The sequence below is a fragment of the Saccopteryx leptura genome, chromosome 1 (assembly GCF_036850995.1).
Source record: "Saccopteryx leptura isolate mSacLep1 chromosome 1, mSacLep1_pri_phased_curated, whole genome shotgun sequence".
Classification (NCBI taxonomy): domain Eukaryota; kingdom Metazoa; phylum Chordata; class Mammalia; order Chiroptera; family Emballonuridae; genus Saccopteryx; species Saccopteryx leptura.
In genome coordinates this window covers 351421235-351431555 of record NC_089503.1, presented here as the reverse complement: position 1 = coordinate 351431555, position 10321 = coordinate 351421235, and the positions used below count along the sequence as shown (strand labels likewise).

Here is a 10321-nt window from a genome sequence, read left to right as displayed (position 1 = left end):
ACTTAAACAATGAAAAGTCTTTTAATCTAGTATTTTTATTTCAGAAGAGTCCCGTAAATTTCAAAAAGATCTGTATAAGCATGATCATATTATCAAAAAATTGGAAACAATCCAAGTGCCCAATAATTGGAATTGATTAAATAAATTACAGCTCAAATACACACAATTGAATACTGTGTAACACTAAAATGTCAGATAGAGTGATATATACTGGCATGGAGAGAGTAAAATATATGTTGTTATTTCTTTTTTTATCTTTTCAAAAAGATTTTATTTGTGGATTTATTAGAGAGGAGAGAGAGAGAGAAAGGTGATGGGGAGGAGTGGGAAGCATCAACATATAGTAGTTGTTTCTCCTAGGTACCTTGGGGCAAGCCTGGGGTTTACAACCAGCAAACACGGTAAAAAATACAATGTTAAAAAAAAAACAAAAAACCGGCCCTGGCCAGTTGGCTTAGCGATAGAGCGTGGGCCTTCCATGTGGAAGTCCGCAGTTCAATTCCCAGACAGGACCCACAGGAGAAGCGACCATCTGCTTCTTCACCCCCTTTCTCTCTCTCTCTCTATGCCTCCCACAGCCATGGCTCAAATGTTTCCAGTAAAGTTGGCCCCAGACACCGAGGATGGCTCCATGGCCTCGCCTCAGGTGCTAAAATAGCTCGATTGTGCAGCAATGGAGCAGCGGCCCCAGATGGGCAGAGCATCACCCCAATAGAGAGCTTCCGGGTAGATCCTGGTTGGGGTGCATACAGGAGTGTGTCTCTCTGCCTCCCTATTTCTCACTTAATAATTAAAAAAAAAAAAAAAGCAAACTGCCTGACCTGTGGTGGCACAGTGGATAAAATGTGACCTGGAACGCTAAGGTCCCTGTTTCCAAATCCTAGGCTTGCCCAATCAAGGCACATATGAGAAGCAGCTATGAGCTGATGATTCCTACTCTTCACCCACCACCAGCACCCACCTTTCTCTCTCTCTCTCTCTCCTCTCTTAAATCAGCAAGTAAAATCTAATAAAATTAAATTTAATTTAAAAATTATCAGACTTCTGCTAGAGGTTAGTAAAAAGAAACATATAATAAAAAAGCAGCAAACTGAAAAACAACATAATCATATACGTATGCAAAATAATAGGGTTAGTACTATATTAAAAAACTAGGAGGAATTAACAAGAAAATGCTGACAATGATTATAGAAGTGGGAATCAGAAAGCCTGGTGGAAGTTATAGGTTCTTTTAACTCAAGAGTTTTGTATTTCTGTAAGACTTAAATTATGTCTATAACACTTATTATTAATGTACTATGACAAAATTATGTATTTGATAGGTTTTAATAATGAGCAATAAAACTCCCACACAGGTTATTTCACTCTTTAATCCGTCAAAGGTTTCTTAAGATTAAAAATATCGGTAGTCAGCCTGGGACACTGAAGACCTAGGTTTGAAAACCGAAGGTCACCGGCTTGAGCATGGGATCACAGACATGAGTCCATGGTCACTGGCTTGAGCCCAAGGAAGCAGGCTTGAAGCCCAAGGTGCCTGGCTTGAGTAAGGGGTCACTGACTCAGCTGGAGTCCCTGGGGTCAAGGAACATATTGGAAAACAGTTAATGAACAACTAAAGTGTTGTAACTATGAGTTGATGCTTCTCGTCTCTCTCCCTTCTTGTCTGTCCTTGTCTGTCCCCGACTCTCCCACTCTCTCTCTCTGTCTCCCTAAGCCAAAAAAAAAAAAAAAAAAAGGAAAAGAAAAAAGAAATCAATTCTAAAAGGCTGGACAATTGCCCTTCAACTGTTGGATTCCCCTAATTAGCCATCATAAATCTTTCACCAACTCCTTTCAAATCTATTCCTATTAAGGTTCTAATCACTATAAGCAAACAGAAGGTGAGGTGATATGATAGTGTGCCAGAAAATTCACAGAATCTGATAAAGCCAAGTGATCAAAACCATTGGTTGTAGGTAGCCACCAGGCCATCAGGACTGCAACTTGCCTTAAAGGACAAAACAAAACAAAACAAAAAAACACACAAAAAAACGGAGTGGGAAGCCGCACTCCAGAACCACACGTATTCGACCCACACCTCCAGGACCACCAGCGCCGCTGCGGGGTGGAGTCACGCCAAACCGCCAATCAGCGGCGACGCTGGACGGAGACGTGCTACGCCGTGACATCAGAGCAAGGTGGCTGCGCCCTGACGGCTTACTCTTCTGCCCTAAAGTTGTGCCCCTTGTACGTGTCACGTTTACAGTCGGACAGACTGCCTCTCTCCATCCATGTTCTCCCTCCGAGGTTGCGGTCGCTCTATTGCGACTTCCCTCACCAAACAGCATCTTCCGTTGTCCCGGTTCAGCGGTGACAGCGCTACGCCCCGGACCCCGCACTTCGACGTGGTAGTCATCGGCGGAGGACACGCCGGGACGGAGGCCGCCGCCGCTGCCGCGCGGTGCGGCTCTAGGACTCTGCTGCTCACGCACCGTGTGGACACGATCGGTGAGGAGCACGAGTGGTGTGGAGCTCGGCGCAGGACGCAAGTCTCGAATAATGCCCTTCTCTCTCTCCCAGTGCCTGTTGTGCGCAACCTATTCTCCCAAGGCTAGTGAGAATCCTAGTGCCTGCGGTTTTAGCCTCATTTGTGTCCAAGACAAACGGGCGGGAATTAGCCCGCTCTGTGGACCGTGGAGTTGGCTGCTGGTGGTGCTGTCAAGAGTAATTGATTGTGGGATGAGCGGGGCGGTGCCTTGGGAAAGGGCAAACTAAGAATACTATACTTGCTGATAGCTTATTTCGTTGTTGTCATGTAAACTTGACTAGCTTGTTGCTTTGGATAAAGAGTGAATTAACATTATTAGTGGTCGTTTATTAAACCACCGTTGTGTTTTTCTCGAGATTTTGTGAAGCCTTTTTGAAGAACTATGCTACCTTTTGTTGCATTCTATATTTCTGCTGGATGTTTCCCCAGTTTCGTGCTTAGGACTCGACAATACTTCTTTTGCCCTTAATGGGTAATGGTTAGAACAAGGGTCCCCAAACTACGGCCCGCGGGCCACATGAGGCCCCCTGAGGCCATTTATCCAGCCCCCGCCGCACTTCTGGAAGGGGCACCTGTTTCATTGGTGGTCAGTGAGAGGAGCATAGTTCCCACTGAAATACTGGTCAGTTTGTTGATTTAAATTTACTTGTTCTTTATTTTAAATATTGTATTTGTTCCCGTTTTGTTTTTTTACTTAAAAATAAGATATGTGCAGTGTGCATAGGGATTTGTTCATAGTTTTTTTTATACTCCGGCCCTCCAGCGGTCTGAGGGACAGAAAACTGGCCCCCTATGTAAAAAGTTTGGGGACCCCTGGTAGAAGGTCATATTTTGCAGCAAGACCACGCTTTTGCATAATAGTATTGTACATAATAGCTAAACCAGTATCTTGTAAATTATGCATGCCCATGGATATCCTACTGCATTTTGCTCAAGAGAGAACAGTAATTAAAATATTAACTGTGTTTTGTTTTTGAAAAAATTGTGAATACATCACATCTTTGAGTAATGAAATACTTTTTTAAAGTTGCCATCCAGATCATAACTGGGGAGAAATATACACTGTTAACTGTGATTCTTTTGGAGAGAGACTATATGATTATCCAAAAGATCACACTTTTCTTATTATACAATGTAGCTTTTTGTACCACCTTTCAAGAACAAAAATCTAATGAACAAAAAAGTATTATTGAAACAAGGTAATCATTATATGTATGTTATGTAGATCTGTCAGGGATAAAGGGATTCCTATCAAAATTCATATTATTCTCAACAAACTATGATGTAAATTTTAAAGTAAATTTCAAAGATATTTTAATAACTCTTATAGATGAGCTTAGTGAATAACAATTCTTAAAACCAGACTTTCGATTTTTTAAGGTATTTGGATGTAGTGGAGTGTTAGGTATTTTCTTTTTTCTTTTTTTGACAGAGAGCGAGTCAAAGAAAGGGACAGATAAGGACAGACAGGAAAGGAGAGAGATGAGAAGCATCAGTTCTTCGTTGCAGCACCGTAGTTGTTCATTACTTGCTTTCTCTTATGTGCCTTGACTGGAGGTCTACAGCAGAGCAAGTGACCCCTTGCTTGAGCCAGAGACCTTGGGCTCAAGCCACCTACCTTGGGCTTCAAGCCAGTGACCTTTGGGCTCAAACCAGCGACCATGGGGTCATGTCTGTCATTCCATGTTCAAGCCAGCAACACCTTGCTCAAGTTAGTGAGTCTGTGCTCAAGCTGGATGAGTCCGCACTCAAGCTGGCAACTTCGGGTTTTCAAACTTGAGTCCTCGGCGTCCCAGTCCGCAGCTCTATCCGCTGTGCCACTACCTGGTCAGGCAAGTGTTAGGTATTTTCGCTAGACCTCATAAAGATAGCTTTGACTCTAACAATTAATTCTTTAAAAAAACCCATTCACTACTGCAAGGTGCTCATATATTTATTTTGTCTGTTTTCTTTAGGTCAGATGTCCTGTAATCCTTCCTTTGGTGGCATTGGCAAGGGGCATTTAATGAGGGAAGTTGATGCTTTGGATGGCCTGTGTTCCCGAATCTGTGACCAGTCTGGTGTACATTACAAAGTATTAAACCGGCGTAAAGGACCAGCTGTTTGGGGTCTGAGAGCTCAGATTGATAGGAAACTCTATAAAGAGAACATGCAGGTAAGAACAGGGCACAAAAACAGGAGAGATTGTTGTGACCGTTTAACTGTTGTTTTAACTCACATTCTCTTTTGACAGAAAGAAATCCTAAATACACCACTGCTTACTGTTCAGGAGGGAGCTGTAGAAGATCTTGTTCTTACAGAACCAGAACCCGAGCACACTGGGAAGTGCCGTGTCAGTGGTGTTGTTTTGGGTATGTACTAGTTACTAACATTCTGTTAATAATAATAGCATCAGGCTCCTTGTAAACAATTTATTTTAGAGCAGAGTATAGAGATGTTTTGCTTATTCTAGGAAATTGTTGTGCTTTCTCTTTGTAAATGAGGAAAACTCTATAAAAAAATCATAGTTCTTCTTTCAGTTTGGCCTTCGTGAAGCCCAGTCAATATCTGGACTCATCAGTACCATGTGTAGGACTTTATAGCCTGTATAATTGTGTCTTTTTATGTTGGTTTTTCTGTTTTACTTTTTATTTTTCTTAATTCTGACCTTAAATTTTTTAAACTTGTATTTTATAAAATTTTTATATTTTTTTTCTTTTTAAAAAATTTTTATTTTATTTATTCATTTTAGAGAGGAGAGAGAGGGAGAGAGAGAGACAGAGAGAGAGGAGAGAGAGACAGGGGGGAGGAGCTGGAAGCATCAACTCCCATATGTGCCTTGACCAGGCAAGCCCAGGGTTTCGAACCAGCAACCTCAGCATTTCCAGGTCGACACTTTATCCACTGCACCACCACAGGTCAGGCTATATATTTTTTATTTAAGAGTTATGTATTATTATTTTTTTTAATTCAGTGAGAGTAGTGGAAGCAGAGATGGACTCCTGCATATGTCCATACTGATATCCACCCAGCAAGCCCAATAGGGGGCAATGCTCTGCCCATCTGGGATGTGGCTCCATTGCTCAGCAATTGAAGTATTCTTAGCGCCTGAGGCAGAGGCCATGGAGCCATCTTCAGCACCCAGGGCAACTTGCTCTGATTGAACCATGCTGCAGGAGAGGAAGAGACAGTGAGAGAGAAGTGAGAGGGGGAGTGCTGGAGAAGTAGATGGGCGCTTCTCCTGTGTGTCCTGACCCGGAATTGACCCAAGGGCATCCACATGCTGGGCCGTCGCTCTACCAGTAAGCTAACCAGCCAGGACCATGTATTTATTTTTTAATCAAAATAACATATGCACCTAATTTTTATAAAAATCAATTTTTTTTTTAGCAAGAGATATGGAGAGACAGACAGACAGGGAGGGAGAGAGAAGAGAAGCATCAATTCATAGTTGCAGCACCTTAGTTGTTCATTGATTGCTTTCTTATACATGCCTTAACCAAGGGTTCCAGCTGAGCCAGTGATCCATGCTCAAGTCAGCAATTTTGAGCTCAAGCCAGCAACCTTTGCACTCAAGCCATCGACTATGGGGTCCTGTCTATGATCCCACACTCAAGCCAGTGACCCTGCGCTCAAGCCGGTGAGCCTGCACTCAAGCTGTCGACGTTGGGGTTTTGAGCCTGGGTCCTCAGTGTCCCAGGCCGATGGTCTATCCACTGTGCTACCACCTGGTCAGGCAAAATCAAATAAAATTTAAACATTTGTATGATAACTAATTATCTCCTTATCTCCTCTACAAGCCTAATCAGTTCAGTTTCTTAGCTGTCATTTCTGATCTATATTTACATATTTCTAAACAATATGTTTATATTTTTACTCTCTAAATTATCAGTCTTAGACATTATCTATTAACTTTATTATAGTAGCTATCTTTAATCCCCTGCTTTCCTTCCCTGTATGCTTCCAATAAAATTATACATAAATTTTGGTTGATAATATTTAAATTATTATTATTATTATTATTTAAACATTGTTCACTGTAGATCCAAGTGTGTATTAGTATATTTTCTTTCATGTACCTCTTTGTTTTGCCTTGGATTAATAATTGCTTTATCTTTTTTTTCTTATTTTATTTGTATACCTGTTCAGCATTTTTATCAGAAAAAAAATACTATCATTTTCTTAGTGTTCAAATCATCTGTCCATTCTTGGGGTTCTTTTAAGTGTTTGTTTTCTTGGATGCCTCCTTTCTAGAAATATCAACTTCCACAATCTCGCTCAACTCGTCTGCTATAATCAGGACGGTTGCTCGCTAGGCCTTCTGCACAGATGCCATTTTGAGACTTCCTGTCACTACTTTGTGGTGTTTACATCATCGCTTATTTCCTGGGACCCTGGGTAGTCTGTTTCTCACTACCCTATTTCTTCTGGTAGCTTCCTATGAAAAGATGCACTGGATGTAGGTTTTTGAGTCCTTGCAGGTTTAAAAATATATTATTTTCCCTTTAGACTTGATTCTTAATTTGGCTGAGAATAGAATTCTAGTTTAAATCTTTTTCCTGAGAATTTGACAGTCTGGCATTTTCTAGCTTCCAGTTTTGCTGTAAAGAAGCTCAGTGCATATTGACTTAAATTTAAATATATATATATATATTTGCATATGCTTTTTTCCTTTCTGAAAGTTTCTAGGATCTTGTATGTGTCTCTGCTTTCTAAGTTGTTTTTTTTAATTTTTATTTATTGATTGGTTTTAGGAGAGGAGAGAGAGGGAGAGAAAGCTAGAGAGAGAGAGAGAGAGAGAGAGAGAGAAAGCATCAATTTGTTGTTCTGCTCATTTATGCATTCATTAGTTGATTTTGTGTGTTCCCTGACCAGGGATTGGACCTGCAACCGGGCGTATTGGGATGACACTCTAACCAACTGAGCTACCTGGCCAGGGCTGGTGTTTTGACATATTAAAATTATGTCCCTCAGTGTGTTCTTTGTTCATTCATTGTGGTGGAGTACTAAGTATTCTCTTTTAATTAGAAATATGTGTCCTTGATTTCTGGGGTATTCTAGTCTTATGATTTATCCACGCTCACTTTCTGTAACTCCTACCCTTCCTGAATTGGCCTAGGTTTTTTCTATTTTTCTATTTTGTCATTTTGCCCTAATTTCTTAGGAGATTTCCTTAACTTTATTGTCCAATGTCTTGTAATGAATTATTTTCCTTTTTTTTTTTTTTTTTTTGTATTTGTCTGAAGTGAGAAGTGGGGAGGCAGAGAGACAGGCTCCCGCATGCACTCAGCATGCCCACAGGGGGCGATGCTCTTCCCACCAGGGGCTGGTGCTCCATTGCAACCAGAGCCATTCTAGTGCCTGAGGCAGAGGCCCTGGAGCCATCCTCAGCGCCCAGGCCAACTTTGCTCCAATGGAGCCTCGGCTGTGGGAGGGGAAGAGAGAGACAGAAAGTAGAGGGGGAAGGGTGGAGAAGCAAATGAGTGCTTCTCCTGTGTGCCCTGGCTGGGAATTGAACCCGGGACTTCCATACGCCGGGCCGAAGCTCTACCACTGAGCAAGATGGCCAGGTCTGTCTTGTAATGAATTTTTAAAGTTAATATTTTCATTTATATACAGGGTCTCTTTTTTTATAATTTTTTTTTAGCCTCTTGATTTTGGTTTCTGAATTTAATATCTTTGTGTTTATTTTTAACGGAGACAGAGAGAGTCAGAGAGAGGATAGACAGGGACAGACAGGAACGAAGAGAGTTGAGAAGCATCAATCATCAGTTTTTCATGGTGACACCTTAGTTGTTCACTGATTGCTTTCTCATATATGTCTTGACCGCGGGCCTTCAGCAGACCGAATAACCCCTTGCTCAAGCCAGCAACTTTGAGTCCAAGCTGGTGAGCTTTTGCTCAAACTAGATGAACCTGCACTCAAGCTGGCGACCTCGGGGTCTCGAACCTGGGTCCTCTGCATCCCAGTCCGATGTTCTCTCCACTGCACCACCGCCTGGTCAGGCTGAATTTAATATCTTTTATAATCTTTTTAAAATTCATTTTAGAGAGGGAAGAGAAAGAAGGGGGGAGGAGCAGGAAACATCAACTCCCATATGTGCCTTTACCGGGCAAGCCCAGGGTTTCAAAACAGCGACCTCAGTGTTCTAGGTCGACACTTTATCCACTGCACCACCACAGGTCCAGCCTTTTTTATAGTCTTTACAAGGATTTTAACAATCAAATTTTTGAAGTTTACTTCTGATCTCTGTATTGTTTTCTCGAGATTTCTTAATTCTGTTCATTTATTTGGGCTGCTTATTTTCATGTACACAGCTTTGTCAAGTGTCTGGGGAACTTTGGTTACCTGTTCAGATTTTTTTAATGAGGTACTGAGACACTGATTGGGCCTGACCTGTGGTGGCGCAGTGGATCAAGTGTTGACCTGGAATGCTGAGGTTGCTGTTTCAAAACCCTGGGCTTGCCTGGTCAAGGTGCATACTGCTCCTCTTCCACTTTCTTTTTCTCCCTCTCTCTTTTTTCTCTAAAATCAATAAATAGAATCTTTAAGAAAATAAAGTTTAAAAAAAAAGAAACACTGATTGGAAGAGTAGTGGGTGCACAGTTAATTGCATTGCTTGGCTGACTACTCTGGTGATTGGGGATTGAACTGGTTTTTGTGGGAACTCTCAAATGTCCATGTCTGTTATTTCTTAAGAGAAGACTCAGTCTTCTGCCTTGAGGACCAATAGAGCTGCCGCCAGCATTCTAGGAAAACAATGGTTAGAGGAGCTGTGCTGGAGAATCTTATTTAAAATACAGATCTGGACTTAACTTCCTTGTTGTAGAGTTAATTTTTATTATAGGTTTATTAATATTTTTTGAATAGGAACTACGTATACAAGGTAAACAGTTTAAAGGGGACAAATGAAAAGGTAGTTTCTCTCTCTCATATTGTCGCCCAGGCAATCAGTTTTCTTCTTCAGGAGCATTCCTTGATTCTTGTATAGTCTTTCTATCTGTACATGTATATGTATCTTTGTGTATGTGTGTGTGTGTGTGTGTGTGTATTTCACATGGCAGCATATTATGCAGACTATTCTGTACTTTCTTTTAACCACTTAGTGTTTGCTTTGCATTTGGGAACTATGTATATCTTGTTTGTTTGTTTTTAAAAAGCCTATGTTTTTGTTTTGGTGATTACCTAAATATGATTTTATATAATGTGTTTCATCTTCTCCTTCTGTCAATGTTTACTGACTTCCTTCTGTAAACAGTTATTAAATTAGCTTTATTTTCATTTTATTTTCTCCTGCCTCCTCTTATCTTTGGATTTCATGATTATATTGTTTTTATTAGTGTAGACCTTAATACTTTTAAATTATTTATCTTGCCTGACCAGGCAGTGGCACAGTGGATAGAGCATTGGACTGGGATGCCAAGGACCCAGGTTCAAGACCCCGAGGTCGCCAGCTTGAGCACAGGCTCATCTGGTTTGAGCAAAACTCACCAGCTTGGACCCAAGGTCGCTGGCTCAAGCAAGGGGTTACTTGGTCTGCTGAAGGCCCGCAGTCCAGGCACATATGAGAAAGCAATCAATGAGCAACTAAGGTGTCGCAATGTGCAATGAAAAACTAATGATTGATGCTTCTCATCTCTCTGTTCCTGTCTGCCTGTCCCTGTCTATCCCTCACTCTGACTCTCTCTGTCTCTGTAAAAAAAAAAATTAAAATTAAAAAATAAATTATTTATCCTTTTGTTACTTAATTTCATATCTTTAGATGCTATCTTTTTACCCTGTCTATATTTTTAGGCTCAGTAATACAATGTTTT

General features: G+C 41.0%; 1 protein-coding gene across 1 annotated transcript in view; it reads left to right on the top strand.

Moving 5' to 3' along the window:
* The first annotated feature begins 2167 nt into the window (after window positions 1-2167).
* Window positions 2168-10321, top strand: part of MTO1 (mitochondrial tRNA translation optimization 1) — a 32963-nt gene continuing 24809 nt past the window's right edge. The window contains exons 1-3 of the mRNA XM_066359024.1: window positions 2168-2487; window positions 4483-4682; window positions 4761-4878. Of these exons, the coding sequence (XP_066215121.1) occupies window positions 2271-2487; window positions 4483-4682; window positions 4761-4878 (535 nt within the window). The 5' untranslated portion in view covers window positions 2168-2270. The remainder of the gene's footprint in view (window positions 2488-4482; window positions 4683-4760; window positions 4879-10321) is intronic.